The sequence below is a fragment of the Hyla sarda genome, chromosome 3 (assembly GCF_029499605.1).
Source record: "Hyla sarda isolate aHylSar1 chromosome 3, aHylSar1.hap1, whole genome shotgun sequence".
Lineage (NCBI taxonomy): Eukaryota > Metazoa > Chordata > Amphibia > Anura > Hylidae > Hyla > Hyla sarda.
Window position 1 is genome coordinate 75,526,352 of NC_079191.1, and position 22,306 is coordinate 75,548,657.

The 22,306-nt window shown below is 44.0% G+C and overlaps 1 protein-coding gene across 4 annotated transcripts in view; it reads right to left on the minus strand.

Annotated features, from left to right (window-relative positions):
• NCK1 (NCK adaptor protein 1) overlaps window positions 1–22,306 on the minus strand; it is a 117,212-nt gene that overhangs the window by 47,901 nt on the left and 47,005 nt on the right. For all 4 annotated transcript variants that reach the window (XM_056564367.1, XM_056564365.1, XM_056564363.1 and 1 more), the window contains exon 4: window positions 7,078–7,324. In XM_056564367.1, coding sequence (XP_056420342.1) covers window positions 7,078–7,306 — 229 coding nt within the window. In that variant the 5' untranslated portion in view covers window positions 7,307–7,324. The remainder of the gene's footprint in view (window positions 1–7,077; window positions 7,325–22,306) is intronic.

Sequence of the window (22,306 nt, forward strand, 5' to 3'; positions counted from 1 at the left end):
TTAACATCATTAACCGTGCAGGTTAATTAACGCTATTTTTTTTATAGTTCGGACATTTGTGCATGCGAAGATACCACATACAGTGGGGCAAAAAAGTATTTAGTCAGCCATTTTCATCATAGGTATACCTCAACTATGAAAGACAGAATGAGAAAAAAAAAATCCATAAAATCACATTGTCTGATTGAGAATTTGAAAATTATGGTGGAAAATAAAGTATTTTGTCACCTACAAACAAGCAAGATTTCTGGCTCTCACAGTCCTGTAACTACTTCTTAAAAAGGGGTACTCCCGTGGAAAACTTTTTTTTTTTAATCAACTGGTGCCAGAAAGTTAAACAGATTTGTAAATTACTTCCATTAAAAAATCTTAATCCTTCCAGTACTTTTTAGGGGCTATATAGTACAGAGGAAATGCTTTACTTTTTAGATTTCTCTGATGTCATGACCACAGTAATCTCTGCTGATCTCTGCTGTTTTCCACGGGAGTACCCATTTAAGATTCTACTCTGTCCTCCACTAGTTACCTGTATTAGTGGCACCTGTTTGAACTTGTTATCAGTGTAAAAGACACCTGTCCACAACCTCAAACAGTCACACTCCAAACTCCACTATGGCCAAGACCAAATAGCTGTCGAAGGACACCAGAAACAAAATTGTAGACCTGCACCAGGCTGGGAAGACTGAATCTGCAATAGGCAAGCAGCTTGGTGTGAAGAAATCAACTGTGGGAGCAATTATTAGAAAATGGAAGAAATACAAGACCACACTCCCTTGACCTGGGGCTCCACGCAAAATCTCACCCCGTGGTGAGCAACGGAGAGCAAAAATCCCAGAACCACACGGGGGGACCTAGTGAATGACCTGCAGAGAGCTGGGACCAAAGTAACAAAGGCTACCATAAGTAACACACTACGCCTCCAGGGACTCAAATCATGCAGTGCCAGACGTGTCCCCCTGCTTAAAGGGGTACTTCGCTGTTAGACATCTTATATCTGATCTTAGGTCTGGTCTGAACGCGGGGGGCCTGCCGCTGGGGACCCCCCTGCAGCAGCCCGGAGCCAAGTTTTCTCTGAGGCTGATGACTGGCGGTGCAGGGGACGGGGCATAGTGACATAATCGCCCTGCCCCCTCAATACAAGCCTATGGGAGTGGGTGTGGCGCCCCTTCCATAGACTTGCATTGAAGGGGGCGGACGTGACTTCACCATGGGGCAGGGCCGTGATGTCACGATGCCCCATCCCCTGCACCGCCTGTCAGCCTTGGAGAAAACTTAGCTCCAGGCTGCTGAGGTATCGGGCTGCTGCAGAGGGGATCGCGGGGGTCCCCAGCGGCGGGCCCCTCACAATCAGACATCCTTTGGATAGGGGAAAAGATGTCCAACAACCCTTTAAAGGAGAACTCCGGAATATAAAAATTGTCGCCCATACTGCCGGCAGTAAAAAAAAAAAATAAAGATGTACATACCTTCCTCCGCTTCCCCGGGGCCTCCGGTAACCGGCTCCGGTCTCCGCCACGATCAACTTCCTGGTTGCGCTCAGCCAATCACCAGCCTCAGCGAAGTCAGACTCGACCCGCAATAGGCTGAGTGGCAGTGTGAAAACGCTTCAGGACACAAAATTCTTCACTACACCGGCACCTGCGGCCGGGGCCGAAAACATCACACTGCCGCTCAGCCTATCGCCGGCCGAGGCGGGACTTCACTGCGGCGGCTGATTGGCTGAGCGCAGTAAGACTCTCCGACCACAGGCAACCAGGAAGAGGATCACGGCGGAGCAGGAGCCGGTTACCGAAGGCCCCGGGGTAGTGGAGGAAGGTATGTACATCTTTATTTTTTTACTGCCCGCACTATGGGGGACAATTTTTATGTTCTGGAGTTCTCCTTTAAGCCAGTACATGTCCAGGCCCGTCTAAAGTTTGGATTTGGAGGATCCAGAAGAGTATTGGGAGAATGTCATGTCAGATGAAACCAAAGTAAAAGAACTTTTTGGTAAAATCTCAAATCGTCATGTTTGGAGGAGAAAGTTGCATCCAAAGAACACCATGCCTACTGTGAAGCATGGAGGAAGCAAGGTGAAAACATCATGCTTTGGGGCTGTTTTTCTGCCAAGCAACCAGGAAGACTGATCCCTTTTAAATGAAAAATGAATGGGGCCATGTATCGTGAAATTTGGGGTGAAAACCTCCTTCCATCAGCATGGGCAATGAAGATGAAATGTGGCTGGGTCTTTCAGCATGACAATGATCCCAAACACACGGCCCAGGCAATGAAGCAGTGGCTTCGTAAGAAGAATTTCAAGGTCCTGGAGTGGTCTCTCCAGATCTCAACCCAATAGAAAACCTTTGGAGGGAGTTGAAAGTCTGTGTTGCCTAGCAACAGCCCCAAAACATCACTGCTCTAGAGGATATATCTGCATGGAGGAATGGCCCAAAATACCAGCAAACGTGTGTTAAAACTTTGTGAAGACTTACAGAAAATGTTTGACCTCTGTCATTGCCAACAAATATGTAAATTTTTATCCCTACAGCTTTTGTTCGTGTCTCTCTATGAGAAGTCCAAATACAGGAAGTGAGGGTGGACAAGCAGGGCTCTGCACACTGAGGCCCTTGCTTCCTGTATTTGGACTCCTCAGACACACACAGGCAATAGCTGCAAGGGACAGCATTGTTGGTGACAAGTACACTTTATATTTTTTATTTTTATTTTTTATTTTAACACTTCATTGTCTTTTAGGAGATATCATTAGATTCCTCATACAGAGAACTACATTGATCTGTGTGCTCTACGCTCGATTGATAAAACCTGGTCCAGCCAGGCTCTATCAGTCACAGAGCTGGGACCAGGATAGGAGAAGAGGTAAGCCCTTCTGCTAGCTCAGAAGTGGATTGCTCCCCCAACGATCGCACTGCGAAGGTGTGTGTGTGGGGTTTCAATCCACCCCACTGGACCATCAGGGACTGGTTAAAGGTCCCTTCAGATGTCGCTGTCAGCTTTGACAGCAGCGATCTAAAGGGTTAATAGGCTGCCGCGGTGATCGCATGTCGGCTATTAACATCGGCCCCCAGCTACAGGAATCAGCTGGGGGCAAGCCAGTATAGCGCTGGCTCAAGTCAGGAGCCCGGGCCATGCACTGCTTGCCATCTCAGGATAGTAAGGAAAAGGACCTTCTCTTAGGTCGCATTATGCCCTGACTGAAGGTGCCTGCACTTTCATACATCATACAGAGGTGAGGGCGGCACTGCGCTCCGCTCCAGGGTCGGCCGGCTCCCAGCAGGAAATATGAAGTTATTGTGCAGTGATTTCATATTCCCCACTGACAGTTCAATCGGTGCCGGCCAATCAGAGCTCCCAGTGGAGAATATGACAACATAATCTGCGCTGGGAGCTGGAAAATCTTCGCTGTTAAATATTAGAACATCCTTTACATTAGCGTTACATCTCACAGTACTTATTCTTAGAGGTTTACACCCCCGCAACATTTCACCAATTACTCCTGTGTGTGAAGAAATGATTTTCAATGTATTCAGGGTGATAAAATTCATATTAAGAATCATGGATGTCATGGCAGTGGAACACCCACTGATCAATGAGTGACTGATCAATAGGTAAACTAATTTATCAGTATTTTCTAGATAAGATGTCCTACAGACATAGAAAAAAATACCAAAAGGCTCATTTGGAAGTGTTGCACAATAAAGAAAGAAATTGTACTCAACCCCTTAAAGGAGTACTCCGAAGCGCTGGTACTTAAAAAAAAGTTTACCTCATCTGATAGCTCTTTGAAAGACCTTTATAACGATACCTCATTTGTCCAAATCGGTCCAGCCGTTCTCCAGTAATTGCTGCCCGAAGCAGTAAGCAGCCATGTCATAGAGACTACATTTCCCATATCTCCCTGCACCCTGCTTCCTGTAAGCTGCTGCCCTCCCCCCTAGGAAATTATAATAAAGTGACGCCCACAGCTCCTTCCTTTGTGGTTCTCCCCTGTCCAATAGGAGAGCAATGTTGTCTATAATTATTGTAACACTACAACTCCCAGCATGCCCAGAAAGCTATGTGCTGTCAGGTCATGCTGGGAGTTGCAGCGGTGCCTCCAGCTGTTGCAAGACTACTACTCCAAGCATGCTCAGACAGCTGAAGGCTGTCTGGGCATGCTGGGTGTTGTAGTTAGGCAACAGCTGGAGGCAGATTGGCTGGGAAACACTGCTCTAACTGCTCTGCATTTACTAAATGGCTTCAAGAATATCCCTGTTAGTTACGGCAGCGTTACTAGCAGGGATATAATTGGCCTGCTAAAGTCACATGTCCGGTCCCGGCTCTGTGGGAGTGCGCAGGCGCGGACAGAAGACTGTGATTGGCCAGGGGTGTTTTTACTCAGAAAAGGGGGAGTAGCCGACTTCGACCAGGGAGGCCGGCAGAGCCCATGAAGACTCATGGGAGCGATGAGTCACCGGGCGAAGATGGCGCCGGATCGAGGAGAAGATGCGGTCGAGCGTCATCAGAAGAGGGAAAGGCTTACAGGTTCCGGTCGGAGGAAAAAATGCGGAGAACGACGGTAAAAGGACCATATGGAAAACGTAAGTATATTGCAATGTTATATAACTTTGTTTAATACTTATTTTGCCCCCTAAAGGTTTAGCTTCGGAGTACTCCTTTAAGGACGCAGCTTTTTATTTATTTATTTTTTTGCATTTTCACTATTTACTCCTCGCCTTCTAAAAATCTTAAAGGGTAGCTCCCACCATCCTATTTTTTTTTTTTGCTAGCCCGTTCCCCTACGGCACTAGCCCGTTCCCTCCTCCGCCCCCCCCCCCCCCCGCCCCGCATACCCCGTTCCCTCATTACACTTGCAGTTACTGCAGAGTCCGGCAGCGGACGTGCAGGGACAGCGACGGCAACGAGGCGGCGGCGATGTGCGGGAGGAGTGGCCTCCCAGCCAGTGGCCGGGGTGCCAATGCCCTCGCTCCCGCCTGTCTGATTGACAGGCAGGGAGCGAGTGCAGCCTAAGTGAAAAAGGACTGATTGACGCTCCAAAATCAGTCCTTTTTCAGTAGCCGGTTTTTAAATGTAAATTAAACCTTTTTAATGAAAAAAATAAATAATAAAAGTATATTAGAGATATGTTGTAGTACATAAGTACTACAACATATCAAAAAATAAAGTTGGTGACAGTGCCCATTTAACTCATTTCTATCCACAGACCCAACAAGGGCTTGTTTTTTGTAATTTTCCAATAGTAGTTTGAACTGACATCACTCATTTTTCCTTAAACCGCATGGCACAATCAAAAAAATATTATTTGTGTGGGAAAATTTAAAAAGAAAAACGCAAATTAGCACATTTTTGTGAGTTGTGTTTACAATGTACACTATACGGTAAAATTGCATATTTTTCTTTATTCTGTGGGTTAATAAAATTAAAAGGATAGCTTTGGTTACATACTTTCAATTATTGTACAGCTTTTTAAAAAACTTCAAACTTTTTTCACAAAATAAGTGTTTTCATATACTAAATTTTTTGCGCCGTGATCTGTAGTTTTTAGCAGCACAACTTTTGCGGCCCACTTTTAAAATTGCTTTTTCTTATTTTGTAGACTTTTTTTTACGTTTACACCATTCAACATATGGAATCATTATGATTATATTTTGATAGTTCGGACATTTACCCACCTGGCGATACCAAAAATATTTAAGAAAATGTCTTTGGGTAAAAGGGTGATTTAAATTTTTATTGGAGGAGGGGCTTTTTCACTTTATTTTTTAACAATTAATTTTTTCTAACACTTTTTATGTCCCCATAGGGGACTATTTATAGCAATCGTCAGATTGCTAATACTGTTCAGTACTATGCATATGCACAGCACTGGTCATGTTTTATCTGCGGTCCTCTTCTCTGGACTACTAGAAGATGCTGGGAGAGCAGCGGAGGCAGGTAGGGAGACCTCCGTCCACCATCTTGGATGATTAGATCCCTGCAGTCATGGGACGGGCGATCCGATCAGCCATGAGAACAGCCACATTGCCACAGATGCCATGATCAGTATTGATAGAGGCATGTGAGGAGTTAATGGTGAACATCAGTGCAATTGCTGATACCAGCGGGTCCCTGGTTGCTAATAGCAGCCGGGACCTGCCGTGCATGAAGCGAGCGCAGCTCCTGCAATCGCTTTATGTATAGTACATAAATGTATGCCCTGGTGCGCTAGGTAACAGGACGCATATTTACATCCTGATATTGAAGGGGTACTCCGCTGCTCAGCGTTTGGAGCTTGTGATGTCATAGCCCCGCCCACTCATGACATCACGCCCCACCCCCTCAATGCAAGTCTATGGGAGGGGGGCGTGACAACCCCCCCTCCCATCGACTTACATTGAGGGGTGGGGCGTGACATGACAAGGGGGCGGGGCTATGACATCACAAGGGGTACTCCGCTGCCATGTGTCGGAAGCTCCGCTCCCCAGCGTCCGGAAGTTAATTGTTCCGGACGCTGTGTGCGGGCTTCCGTGTTCAGTTCTGCCCCTCGTGATGTCACGCCCGCCCCCTCAACGAAAGTCTATGGGAAGGGGGTGTGACGGCACGAGGGGTGGCCATGAACACGGAAGCCCGCACACAGCGTTCGGAACAATAAACTTCCGGACGCTGTGGAGCGTAGCTTCCGACACAGGGCAGCGGAGTACCCCTTTAATAGGTCGCAGATTTGTATCAACTGCTTTTCAGAGAAAATTATTCATTTTCAGGTTTGCATAGTTAGCACTGTGCTCCTTGTCACATTTTTATGTTGACACAGAAGTAAAAGCAAACTACATGCAGCAACAATTTTCAGACACTGTGGTTGTCTGTGTCCACAATCAATTTATTCTCATATTCTACACATTCAAAGAGCTGAATAAAGATATCATTGTAAGTGTTTTATTCCGCAGAAGGTGTTCCTGCAAAGTGCCAAAATTGTTATAGGGTGACACAATCCTTTTAAGAAATTTCCTGGAAAGCAAATAGTGGAGCATTGGAACTGTCTCCCAAAAGGCTGTGGTCACAGGTTACCGGAGAGCTTAGTATATAATCAATGGATGGACTTACCTAATGTGTCCTTTAAATTTTTTACTATGGAGGCCTTTCGGGCACTGTTTTTCCTCTCTACATAGTTGGAAGGTACAAAGCCAGTTTTGTTCATGGAGTTGCGGACACGCCACCAGGATTTTGAGTCATCCAAAAGGAGGAGGCGCTCATTCTTTTTGATGTCCAGTTCCTGATCTTGCTGGGCCACGTAGTCAAACTTTGCGACCACGACCACCTCTTCTGTTGTCATTCTCTAGTCTTATTGGCACTAAAACGTAAACAGGTCGAAAAATTATTTCTCACACATACATATAGTGGCAGATTTAGTATATAGCGTTCTAAAACATAACCAATTTATGTCTCCAAGAATCAATGAAACAACAAGCTCTTAGGCTGTAGTTGACTGAGCTCATTCAATGTAACAAGAAAAAAAAAACAGATATGACAGTATGCACTGTAAAGTCTGCAATACACAAAGGAATATAAATATTTTCAAGGGGTTGTCAAGCCCCAGAAAACATTTTACAATCGGCTAAGAAGGGCATTTAAGATAAAAAAATAAAAATAAAATAAGAAAGTAATATTTACCTGGCTCAAGCCCCTGCCACTCAATGATGCGCCCTGTGACATGCTGACTCCAAAGGAACTGCCTGCTAAACCAATCACTGACCAAGGTAGGTCACCTCTGTGGTGACAGGCTTAGCAGGAGACTCCTGAGGGGTAGACATCACAAAAAGAGGGGCTGGGACTAGGACTGACAGGATGGCTACTGAGGGGGCAGGAGAGTATGACTTTTTTTTTTGTATAAAGTTTTAAGTCACCCTTTGCCAATTGTTTTTCTTCTAGGGTTAAACACTGGACATAAAGTAAGTACACTGTGCATTCTATGAGCTGACATACTGGACAACCTGCAGTAGCCATGTGCACAGTGAGGTTTGGAGGCGGACCAAGAACACCAAAGTGACTGATGCGCAGGCCCGCCTCCAAACCTCACTGCGTACACAGGAGTCATATGAAGTTTATTTCCCGCTACGCAGCTGATTTCGGGCAAAAGTAAAATACGATGTGTACCGTATATGCTATGTGTGACCCTACCCTTGAAGAGTAACTTATTTATATAAAAACTTAACATGTCAAAAGGTTTAGATCAAACTGCAACCCTCTGCAATTGATAGAACCGGATGAAGGGCCTAGTACAGGGGTGTGGAAATTTAATAAAAAAACAAACAACTTGTCCACAGCACTTAAACGGAGCAAAATCTACTTGTCCCTCATGACGATCCACTTGACCGGGCCAATTTTACACTCTCTTTTTTTCCTTCTCGCCCTATACTATCCATAACTAACTACTATAATGATAACATTCTCCGGAAAAAAATAAAATAAAATATTGGTGAAGTGAAATTGAAATAGTAAAAGATAATTTAGCAAATTTGGTGAGTTTTTTTTTTCTACGCCATTTACCTTGTGGTTAAGCTAACATGTTATTTTGATACTTTAGGCCGGACAGATCTGTATAGTTCCCGTCATGTTTTACTAATTAAAAAAAATAATAAAAATGCGGTACTTTAGATTTTTTTTAATTGCCATTTTCTGACCCCTGTAGCTTTTTTTTTTTTTTTTTTCTCCATACAAGGCTGTATGAGGGCTCATTATTTGTGCCATAATCTTTTTTTTTGTATTGGTACCAATTTGGTACAGATCTGACTTTTTAAATCACTTTTAAACTTTTTTTCTGGCATATTATAAAAATTGCAATTCGGTGTTTTTTTAAATTTTTGTCATTTTTTTTACATTTACGTAATTTACCGTACGGGATACATAATGTTATATTTTAATAGTTCGTACAATTACGCACGCAGCGAAACCAAACATGTTTATTTTATTTGTATTATGTATACATGTTTTTATATAGGAAATGGGGGTGATTTGAACTTTTAATATGGAAGGGGTTAATGTGAGTCTTTTTTGCTTGAATTTTTTTTTTTAATTAATACATTTTTTTTACACTCTAAGTCCCTTAGGGACTTTTAGCACGAATCATAAGATTCCACATACAGATCAATAGAGTTCCATTGAACTCCATTGATCTGTGTGCTCTGCAATCCATTGATAAGAGTCCAGTCCAGCCAGGCTCTATAAATGACAGAGCCACGGACACAGGGAAGCAGAGGGAAGCCCTCCGGCTACCTCTACAGTGGATTACCCCCGGTGGGGGGGGGGGGGGGAGATCCACCCCACTAGCCCATCAGGAAGCATTCACTTGCCCCTTTAGATACCACTATCAGCTTTCACAGAGGTGATATAAAAGGGTTATTAGCGGCGGCACAAGATCACTATCAAGAGGTTTTAGGAACAGATATTACTAATGTAACAGCTTTTTAATTTGGGGGTCATTTTTCTACGAGTATTATACTGTTGTAAAACATTAGTGGCCTCCAGAGCCCGGGCAGTGTATATACAGGCATAAGTAATCGGTTCAGTTTTTTGCAGTATTGTTTACAATAAAATAGAAGTGTTACAGTTTCCTGTTTCTAAGTCTCATAAGACAATACATGAAACAACGACTTCAGGAAGGGGAGCCAGAGGTACTTCCAGTAAAGTCCACAGGTTATTTACAGAACAAAACTTGTATAAGGCCTCCTTCACATATGCCTGGCCCTACCCCTCCTGCACAGTATGAATACCATAGTCAAGTGGCTGACTCCATCATTTCCCATAGCCACCCATGGGAAGAGTACTGCATGCAGGGGCATTAGTTGTAAACCAAAGCAGAATGGTTGTTATTGCTCGCCGTGTTTGGTTAAACTCATATGTGACCCCAATAAGAAAACACAGTGGCCACAGGTTACCCATGTATGTTTTTTGGAGTTTATTGCAATCGTTGTTCATTTTATGGCACTTATCCCCCACTGGCCCATTCAGATAAGTCCTGGATTCTGCCATTCTTCCAGGTCTTTCTTGGCAGGGACATGTGACCACTGCAGCCAATTAATGGCAACAACAGTGATCCACTATAGCCAGTGATTAGCTACAGCAGTCACTTGACTGTCTAGAGGGACCAGGACATATAGGGACTGGCAGGACGGGGAGCAGTACAGGATCCCTAGTGGGGTGAGACTTATTTTTGACCCTTTTCAGCCCATTTATTAAAAGCAAGTTTGATGGCTGGCCAACCTCTTAAACCTGTTAATGACCCAGGACGAGTATACTTATATGGGGGCTGTCAAAAGTGTATGGAACAAGCTCAAAGACTCGAGCCGGCAGCATACCTGGCAGTGTCTTGATACAATCTCTGCTCTCAGCTATTGTTAACTGTTTACATGCCACTGTCAAAACATACAATGGCTTTTAAACAGAATGGCTGCAGGTTTATGGTGGTATAGGGGTTGGATCGGCTGTTCACAACAAGATCGCAGTGAGACAATCCATTGTCATGGCAGCTCGAGGCCTTCTGAAGGCCGGTGTGTGTACAGTGATTTACGGTATCTGCTTCTATAGTCTGCCATAGGATCACACAGTAATCATTTCAACGCATTGCAATAGAAATGCGTTGCATTGAATAATCAATCAAATGCATTGCTTGTAAAAGTCCCCTAGCGGGGACTCCGTATAAAAAAAAAAATAATAAACAAAAAAAGGTTTAAAGATATATTTAAAAAAAAAAAAATAAAACACACACTTTTATATAAATTTAACCCCTTCCTGCAGAATGACATATAAACATCATGATATGCTGGTAGTTTGCGCACGTCATGTTATGCTGTTAGTTTGCACGTCATGACGTTTATATGAAAGTCATTTAGTTAACCCGGCATCGAACGGGTTAACCGACAGAAGTCCCACTGTTAGCAGCGGGGGACATTCAGCAACCCCCCCCCAAGGACCATCTGTGGATGATCCTGGTCAGCGATCACAGTGATTGGTCCCTGTGGACCAATCACAGTGACTCAGCTGACTGGGGGGGTTAAAGTTCATTTCCCCTGCTCTGCCCGCCCCTAAAAGTCCTGGCAGAGCAGCGGAAGATGAGAACTGCGGTGGGGGACACACCGCAGGTCCGGAGATGGCAGCGGAGATCGGCGGCAGGCAGAGGATGGACGCCTCGGCTGTCTGGGCATGCAACAACTGGAGGCACACTGGTTGGGAAACACTGAGTTAAGTAACAAACACTGTGTTTTACAATCAGTGTGCTTCCAGCTGTTGCATAACTGCAACCCCCAGCATGCACAGACAGCCAAAGGGCATGCTAGAAGTTGTAGTAGTATGCTACAGTTGTTGCATAATTACAAGTCCCAGCATGCCCTTCTGCTGTCACTGCATGCTGGGAGTTGTAGTTTTGCAACAGCTGGAGGTCCCCCCCCCCCCCCCCTCCCAATGTGAATGTACAGGGTACATTCACACGGCGGGGGTTTACAGCGAGTTTCTCGCTGCAAGTTTGAGATTCAGCAAATTTTCCGCTGCAGCTCAAACTCCCAGCGGTAAACTCACTGTGAACCCCCGCCCGTGTGAATGTACCCTAAAAAACACTACACTAACACAAAATGAAGGGTAAAACACTACATATACACATACCCCTACACAGTTACCCCCCCCCCAATAAAAATGAAATACATCTGGTACGGCACTGTTTCCAAAACGGAGCCTCCCGCTGTTGCAAAACAACAACTCCCTGTATTGCTGGAAAGATATTGACTGTCAAGGCATGCTGGGAGTTTTGCAACAGCTGGAGACACCCTATTTGGGAATCACTGGCATAGAATACCCCTATGCAAATCCCCAATTCAGGCCTCAATTGCGCATGAAGCTTTTTCACTTTGGAGCCCTGTCGTATTTCAAGGCAACAGTTTAGGGTCACATATGCTGGTGTTGCCCCATACTTTTTATTTTCACAAGAGGTAAAAGGAAAAAAGACCCCCAATATTTTTAACGCAATTTCTCCTGAATGCGGAAATACCCCATTTGTGGATGTAAAATGCTCTGCGGGCGCACAGCAGGGCTCAGGAGTGAGAGCGCCATTTACATTTGAGGTGATTTGCACAGGAGTGACTGATCGTTACAGCGGTTATGACATAAAACACAAAAAAAAAAAAAAAACACCCACATGACCCCATTTTGGAAACTACACCCCTTAAAGGGGTACTCCGCCCCTAGACATCTTAAAATTAAAACTTTTCATTTGCACAGCCCACTGTTCCAAAAGTTTGTCAAACGCCGGTGGGGTGTAAATGCTCACTGCACCCCTTAATACATTCCATGAGGGGTTTAGTTTCCAAAATGGGGTCACGTGGGGGGGGGGGGGGGGGCTGGGGAAGATCCACTGTTCTGGTAGCATGGGGGCTTTGTAAATGCACATGGCCTTCAATTCCAGCCAAATTCTCTCTCCAAAAGCTCCTTCTCTTCTGAGCATTGTAGTTCGCCCGCAGAGCATTTTATATCCACACATGGGGTATTTCCATACTCAGAAGAAATGGGGTTACAAATTTTGGGGGGCATTTTCTCCTATTACCTCTTGTAAAAATGGTAAATTTGGGGGGGAAAAACCTGCATTTTAGTGAAAGAAAAAAAAAATGTCGTTTACACATCCGAATTTAACGAAAAGTCGTCAAACACCTATGGGGTGTCAAGGCTCACTGTACCCCTTGTTACATGCCTTGAGGGGGTGTAGTTTCCAAAATAGTACGCCATGTGGGGATTTTTGCTGTTATGGAATAGGGGCTTCCTAAATGCGACATGCCCCCCAAAAACCATTTCAGCAAAATTCACTGTCCAAAATCCCATTGTCGCTCCTTCCCTTCTGAGCCCTCTAGTGCACCGACGGAGCACTTTACATCCACATACGAGGTATTTCCTTACTCGAGAGAAATTGGGTTACACATTTAGGGGGGCATTTTCTCCTTTTACCCCTTGTAAAAATTCAAAAACTGGGTTTACAAGAACATGTTAGTGAACAAAATGGAAATTTTAAATTTTCTCCTTCACATTGCTGCTATTCCTGGGAAACACCTAAAGGGTTAACAAACATTCTGAATATCATTTTGTGTACTTTGAGGGGTGCAGTTTTTATAATGGGGTATTTCTAATATGAAGACCCCCTCTCAAATCCACTTCAAACCTAAACTGTCCACTGAAAAATTCCGATTTTGAAAATTGTGAAAAATTGGAAAAATTGCTGCTGAACTTTGAAGCCCCCTGATGTCTTCCAAACGTAAAAATATTTCAACTTCATGATGCCAACATAAAGTAGACATATAGTATTTGCGACTCAATTTATACGATAATTTTATGTCCATTTTCCTCACAAGCAGAGGGCTTCAAAGTTAGAAAAATGCTAAATTGAAATGCTGCAAGTATCAACGAAAATTTACCACTATGATAAAGTAGAATATGTCAGGAAAAAAAATTGCGGAATCAAATTCATACGCAAAAGTATTTCAGAGTTATTAATGCTTAAAGTCACAGTAGTCAGATGTGCAAAAAAATGCTCTGGTCCTTAAGGCCAAAATGACCTCGGTCCTTAAGGGGTTAAATCACCCCCTTCTAGTTTCCAAACAAAACTTCCCTGAGCATAGCTGTGATAATCATGATATGACCTGCTGGAGCTCTGTATCTAGGAACGCTACGTGTGTCCACCCTTGGTACTAGAAATAAGTTCTGAAGAAGAGTCTCTGGGAAAAGGAAATCTACATAGACGCAAAGTATGCAGCACTCCCCAAGATTGTACAGATTCTTGTATTTGCAATGATAATTAGAATCTCGAGGAATTCCCTACTTTATTATTTTTTTAAAAAGCTCATCCTAATCATACTAAAAGTAGTTTGCTATTTTGTCAGTTTATTAGACTCCAGTCTATTAATAATGTGACCAACACCTTCTTACAACAGGTAGATGAACTTAGTGGGAGACCAGTAGAAAGAAAGAGTACCCAATGGTTATTGATAGGCAATCTTTTGATTAAAGGGGTTATCCAGGAAAAAAACTTTTTTTTATATCAACTGGCTCCAGAAAGTTAAACAGATTTTTGAATTACTTCTATTAAAAAATCTTAATCCTTTCAGTACTTATGAGCTTCTGAAGTTAAGGTTGTTCTTTTCTTAAGTGCTCTCTGATGACACGTGTCTCGGGAACCGCCCAGTTTAGAAGCGGTTTGCTATGGGGATTTGCATCTAAACTGGGCGGTTCCCAAGACACGTGTCATCAGAGAGCACTTAGACAGAAAAGAACAACCTTAACTTCAGAAGCTCATAAGTACTGAAAGGATTAAGATTTTTTAATAGAAGTAATTTAAAAATCTGTTTAACTTTCTGGAGCCAGTTGATTTATAAAAAAAAGTTTTTTCCTGGATAACCCCTTTAAGTACCGCTGGAAGAATTGTTCAATCTATAGACTTAACTTGTCTAATAATTACCTAAAATTGGAAGGGGGGGGGGTAGACATCAATATTAAAAACAGTTCTTTACCTTTAAAACAAGTGGTGTATTGTATGGTGTTTTATATAGGAGAAACAAGAAGGGCAGTTGTACTCTCTGAGGTCCGGCAAAGGGGCACCACGATTTATTGCACATATGCAGTCAGCGCACCGAGATAATGCCGCACGGTTATTCTTTGCCAGAATTAAGACCGTGGACAAGCACGAATCGGGGAAAGACTTGCATACTACAGTAATGAGACATGAAATTAAATGGATACTTAAGAAGTGGCCCATAGCCCTTCTCTGTCTAAATGACCATACTGACGTCAGCATCTTTATCTGACTGAATAGTGCTGTTAGTAATTACTGTATTATGTTATTTATTTCTTTGTTCACATTAATTGTTTACACGTTGCTTAGTTACCATGTATAGAAGAAGCACTGGTATGTCACTATATTATAACCCAAAGAAGCACCTGAGGGTATGAAACATTCATTGTCCTATAGTTACCCCCGCACCTTTCTGTTACCAGTCTAGCAGTTGCACCTTCTTCTTGCAACAAAAAATAATAATAATCAAAATTATAGCGAGTGCGGCATACTTTGCATCTATGTAGATTGTTAAAATGTACGATTAATGACAATACAAAGTAAACTGTGTAAATGAAAAAAATATATAGTATAGAGTATATAGCAAAAATACATACATTAAAAAAAATGAGCCCCCCCATACAGCTTCGTCAATAGAAAAGTAAATAAGTAAGAGTCGGAAAATGGCCTAAAATTTTTTTTTTATAATATATATATATATATATATATATATATATATATATATATATATATATATATATATATATATATATATATAGTAGTGTTGGTATAAGTATACAAATACCAGTGCTACAAAATTATAAAAAGGTTTCAATGTCTAGTGTATAATGTTTCTGGATTAGAGGAAAAACTAAGAACGTAAAGCGCCCCCTCATGGTTCCCTATATATCTGCAGGAAATTGTGTACAGTGGTCCCTCAAGTTACAATATTAATTGGTTCTTGGACGACCATTGTATGTTGAAACCATTGTATGTTGAGACCAGAACTCTATGGAAACCTGATAATTTGTTCTAAAGGCACCAAAATGTCATCCAAAAATAGGAAAAAGTGAGGATTAAAGAAAAATAAAGTAGATAACTAATATAGATTAAGCAAGTCCTTCCATATAAAAGTAAGAAAGAGCTGTAAATCACTGTATATGTCAGTGTTTCCCAAGCAGGGAGCCTCCAGCTGTTGCAAAACTACAACTCCCAGCATGCCCGGACTGCCAAAGGCTGTCCTGGCATGCTGGTAGTTGTAGTTTTGCAACAGCAGGGGGCACCCTGCTTGGGAAACACTGGTCTATGTAGAGGACAGGAGCTTCTTCAGGGTCCTGTACAGTACACAGTGTCCTAAAAATAACATGGAGTCGCCCTTACTTGGTGTCCAGAGGAGCAGCTAACCCTGGTACAGGGAGTACAAAACATGTAATACCTCCCTGTACTGTAGGGGGCGCTACCAGACATCAGTCAGTGCATACGCTTCAGTAATACTGGGGTTTTACCAGTGAATGTTCTTCCGGCCATTGACACATTTCACAGATCTGGACTGTCTGTAGCATTGTATGGTGAGTCTGGTTTCAACTTACAATGGTCCAGAAAAGATTATTGCATGTTGAAACTATTGCATGTTGAGGCCATTGTAAGTTGAGGGATCACTGTATATTAAAAAGGCTAAAATAAGAAATTTAGGTATCTAGCAGAGTCATAAAGTACATTTTGGCCAGAACTCTCATGTGTATGGAATCCAATACAAATGCCTTCACATTTTTTCCACTTGCCCCCAAGAAAATCAGAACTCTCTGCTGACTGTAGATTGGGGGGTGTCAGATAAGTTCACATTGAACCCTTCACACACAAAAGACGTCGCAGACACCACTTAATAAGTGGCCTATCCTCCTCAGAATAATAGAGTCGCAGCAGGATAGCGCTGATAGAAGTATTTCTGTATTCTTACACTAACCTCTCCTCCACACTACAAACATTATTACTACAAACACTATTTTCTAAGAAAAAGTTTTATTATATGCAGACAGAAAACGGAGTGAAGCTAAATGGGGTGATGCAAAAGCTTTTACTGTATGTGGTTGAGCAATGGAGAGAAAGTACTCTAACAATGCAGGAAAATGACCCAAAAAAAAAAAAAAAAGGGACGATAAAACATGACTTTTTGTCAAATACAGCATCTTAGATATGTCAAGGTCCCAGCTTTGATATTCCAGTGTTAGCAAGTCCTATTACATTTTACACATAAGTTGGGACCAATAGTAACAAAGTGCAATATACTACTTGGTTATATAGGTACCTATATCAGCCGATAACGTATTTTCTTCCTGGATTTGCAACTGGGGTACAGAATCCTGTGCTTAACAGTTTGACTACAAAAAGTCTCCTCCATAGTCCGGTTCCATCAGCAGAAGCTCCCCTGCTTCCCAGCACACCGGTTATTCTATCTAGTGCAGTGGTTCTTAACCTGGGCTCGATCAAACCCCAGGGGTTCGGTGAGTCAGTCACGGGGGAGGTCGCAACAGGACAGGAAAACCAAGCAATTGCTCGGGGCCCCGAGCAGAGCCGGTGTTTTCCCGTCCTGTAGCGACGGGGCAAATCCCCCTCCCCACCAATCACTATTAACTCCCTGCGGTTAAGTTTAAAACGCAGGGGCCCCCGGGACATCACTGACGTCCCGTGCGTGCGCCCATGGAAACGAAGGCGCCGAGGACAGAGAAGAAGGAAGACGCACGCTGGCCAGCTTGGTAAGTGACCAGCAGCACGTCATCTTCGGCGCTCCCACCACCGGAGCACTGAAGTGGGCAGTACACAGGCATACAGCCTCCAGCCATATACTGTATATGGCTGGAGGCTGTATGTCTGTGGGGGAACACTGCCTACATCAGTGGTCTTCAACCTGCGGACCTCCAGATGTTGCAAAACTACAACTCCCAGCATGCCCAGACAGCCAACGGCTGTCCGGGCATGCTGCATCTGGAGGTCCGCAGGTTGAAGACCACAGGCCTGCCTAATGTGGGGGGGAAACACTGCCTGCCTAATGTGGGGGGGGGGGAAACACTGCCTGCCTAATGTGGGGGGGGGGGGGGGAAACACTGCCTGCCTAATGTGGGGGGGGGGGGGGGAAACACTGCCTGCCTAATGTGGGGGGGGGGGGGAAACACTGCCTGCCTAATGTGGGGGGGGGGGGGGGGGAAACACTGCCTGCCTAATGTGGGGGGGGGGGGGAAACACTGCCTGCCTAATGTGGGGGGGGGGGGGAAACACTGCCTGCCTAATGTGGGGGGGGGGGGGGGAACACTGCCTGCCTAATGTGGGGGGGGGGGGGGGGAACACTGCCTGCCTAATGTGGGGGGGAACACTGCCTGCCTAATGTGGGGGGGGGGGGAACACTGCCTGCCTAATGTGTGTGTGGGGGGGGGGGAACACTGCCTGCCTAATGTGTGGGGGGGGGAAACACTGCCTGTCTAATGTGGGGGGGGGGGGGGAACACTGCCTGCCTAATGTGGGGGGGGGGGGGGAACACTGCCTGCCTAATGTGGGGGGGGGGGAACACTGCCTGCCTAATGTGGGGGGGGGGAACACTGCCTGCCTAATGTGGAGGGGGGGAAACACTGCCTGCCTAATGTGGAGGGGGGGGGGGAAACACTGCCTGCCTAATGTGGGGGGGGGGGGAACACTGCCTGCCTAATGTGGGGGGGGGGAAACACTGCCTGCCTAATGTGGGGGGGGGGGAGGAACACTGCCTGCCTAATGTGGGGGGGGGGAACACTGCCTGCCTAATGTGGGGGGGGGGGGGGGAAACACTGTGCCTAATGTGTGGGGGGGGAAACACTGTGCCTAATGTGGGGGGGAGGGGGAAACACTGCCTGCCTAATGTGGGGGGGGGGGGAGGAAACACTGCCTGCCTAATGTGGGGGGGGAAACACTGCCTGCCTAATGTGGGGGGGGGGGGAAACACTGTGCCTAATGTGGGGGGGGGGGAAACACTGCCTGCCTAATGTGGGGGGAACACTGCCATTGTTGCGAAAATGACATGAGAGTGGCACTTGCCAAGGTAAAGCCGCACATTTCTGAACTGGTCTCTGAAAGACAACAGCAGAAGTCACACTGATTTGCAGTAAATATTCATTATGTTTTCATGGTTTTGTTCTTTGCTCTTAATGGTTTTGTTCATTTTGTGCACCTATGTATAAATATATACTTAAATATGTACCTCCTATGTTTTGAATTTGAAAAAAAATCATATTTTATTTCTCCAATTAGGAGGGGTTCGGTGAATGCGCATATGAAACTGGTGGGGTTCAGTACCTCCAACAAGGTTAAGAACCACTGCTCTAGTGAGTTATCCTGCAGCAGCATCCTTTTGGTTTCACACAGCACATTGCAGTAACTGGAAAGAAGCATTTCAGTAGCAGCAGGGAGATAAATGGACCAAGCGGTCTAGAGCCTAGAGAAGTGACAGGTCTGGTAAAAAGTAGTGGATAATTTATATATGCAAAAATGAAGTTGATGTGATGAGACAGAGAAGGTTTCTGCCATGTATTAGTGAAAGAGAAAGCCAACTCGACTCAACAACTCGATGCGCGAGTAGAAGATGTCTATCAGCTGCCATAATTCTATGGATTTTTCCAGACTGTGCACAGGATGCTAGAGAGACATAGATGCAGGTATAAGGCACAGTAAACTGCCCTGCGCAGCAGCATGCATCTCACATGCAGTGTGCAAACTGCAGTATACTGAATGAAGAGGTAGAGTTTATCGGTTGGCAATAGCCCTTCAACATCTACAGGACACAGGAAGCAGCTTGGAGGGAGTTAAAGGGGTATTCCGGGCTTAACTAACTTTTAACTATCCTTCCCATTCTTAAGAATTATGCTAGTTCTACATATACTTGCTATACCGCTCTGCCTCAGATCGTCTTCTTTTTCTTCATTATATGGTCCCCTCCAGGTTTAGAGTTTCCAATCAGGTCCTGATGACGTTCGTCTGACAATCCTTTGCGGCTCGAGGCAGCAGCTGGTATCAGGGGGCTTGGCTATTTCTTGTATTTCCTCACAAGCCAGCCCCATAATGACGTTTGCGGTTCATCTGTATGTCATGACGTGACGGCGTTCCCTGCATGATTACAGAGATCACGGGACGCCGGAACGTCACGACATACAGATGGACCGCAAACGTCATCATGGGGCTGGCTTGTGAGGAAACACAAGAAATAACCATGCGTGCTGATACCAGCTGCCGCCTCGAGCCGCAAAGGATTGTGAGACGAACGTCATCAGGATCTAAAAGGAAACGCTAGACCTGGGGGGACCATATAATGATGAAAAAGAAGATGATCCACGGCAGAGCGGTATAGCAAGTAAATGTAAAACTAGCATAATTCTTCAGAATGGGAAGGATAGTTAAAAGTTAGTTAAGCCCGGAATACCCCTTTAATTTACAATTGCAAAATGCAGCGCTGAGATTTATGGTGGTCAGCTAACCAAATGTGCTTGGCTATACAATGTCCTGTAGCCTGCTATTTTATAATTCAAAATTAGGACCGCATTATGCCAGACATGGAAAATGAGGGCTTTTCTGATCTGCACTTAAATGGAGACTTGACAACAGCTGAAAGACCCCTCTCTGACATGGTTGACTCATTATGACCAGTGAATTACTGAAAACGGCTGCATCTTAAAACAAGTGTACCATTGCTATATGGCAACCATGAGGACACTTTGCAATTATTATTTTTTTTTATTCCATTACCTCAAACGCAAAATCAAGCAACTTTCTAAATAGTCCCTATTTAAAGTGTTTGATCATTTATATGCTGTAGTGTCTGCAAGCCCTCTACATAGCTGGCTGTGCGGCTGCTTCTGACATAAATCCCCACTGCTACTGGCTGCTGTCTCATCTGGTTTGTCTACTCTCCCCTCCCTCTACTCTGTGACAAAAATCTCAACAAAGTGGAGGGGTTTCACACACCAAAGAAAGCTATAATGATTGGGAGGAGAGCAACCAGAAACTGCAGAGAAAAAGGGGAGGGGTGCAGGCAGCAGGATGGACAAGACCCGCACTTAGTCCTACCACTAGAAAAATATGCTGTAAAAGTATGTCATGTGGTGTACCTCATTTTGTGGGAGGAATGGGTAGTCAGCAGAAAATTTTTTTTTTATTATTATTAATATAATATATATATATATATATACACACACACACACACACACACACACACACACACACACACACACACAACCGCAACCAAGGGCTTGTTCACATTAACGTTGGTCCCCGTTAATTCATGCCAGTTCTCAAATCCGTTCAAGCCTTCTGCAAACGGCTTGCAAACTGCTGGTAATTGATCCCATTTATGTCAATAGGATTATTTTTAGCAGAGAAAAAGACGTTGCACACCGTATTTTTTTTCTCGGTCAAAAATAATGTATTAGAAACGGTTTTATGAATTTTTACATTGTCTATGACTATTTAACAAAGTCTATGGCAAATGAGCCTGTAATGTCATCCATTTGCATCCGTTTTTTTCCAATCCATTTATGATCCGTTATTACTTCTGAGCATGCTAAGAAAAGGTGTGAGCAACCAATAAAGGATACAAACGGATTAAAAACTGATGCAACAGGATGCCACTCAATGGCATCCCTTTGAATCAGTTTTCATCCATTCGTTAGTATGGTCCATTTAGCAGCAATGACTGCAGAATAGCGGGATGGGAGAGAACAGTCACGTGAACCTGGTCTTGGTAAGAACAAAAGTCAGGCGACTGGTGTATTTGCTATAGGGAACAATGAGAGGCTCAGTTACAATGTCTCTTTCTGTCAGTGCTTTTCAGATTGCTTAACTTATTTGGACAGAAAGAGAAGGAAGTAGAAAGTATGAAGCAAAAAAATAACTTTTACCGCATCCAGTTAAGCAATGAAGAGCAAATATTCCAAGAATGCAACTTATAGTCATGTACTCTGAAATTGAGTAGTCCCATACCTTGGCTTAACCAGTGTCCCTGTCATTTAAATAAAAACTTTGAGAGACCCTCATTGATCATCAGGAGAACAACTAGTAGGGATAAGTGCACGATAGCATGCCATACTCCCCTGATCTTTGTCTTGTTGCTTCAGAGTTATAATGGAGCAGCAAGACAAAGATCCCTGATACTCCTGATCAGTGGGGGTCTTTTAGACCCCATCCGTTCAAAACTTTTAACATGCCTCCAACACGTCAAAAAGTATTGTTTTGTTTGTTTTATAAACTACCTGTAGCATTCCAGCTGTTGCAAAACTACAACTCCCAGCATGCTCTGACAGCCCACAGCTGCCCATGATTCAGTCATCCACAACCTACAGCTTTCTAGCTGTTATCAATCTACAACTCCCAGCTTCCCCAGACAGTTTGCTGGTGTCTGGGTAGCTGGGAATTGTAGTTTTTGAACAGCTGGAAAGCAAAGAAAAAAAAAAAAGATTGGGTATCAGTGACTTGCACATATTTTGTTGCAGATTTTCCGCAGCGGACATTGCTACACATTGAAGACAATGGGTAGCAAAATCAGCCGTGGAAAATCTGCAGCAAAATATGCATGTGTGAGTGCACCCTTAAAGGGGTACTCCATAGATGTATACATATATATGAGAAAAAAAAAAAAAAGAAGCTCCAAAGCCACCACATTACCTGGATATGTTCCCTGTAAATCATCCAGCCAGATGTGCATGGCTCCTGTGAACCCTGTTGTCTTCTGACTGCTTGATA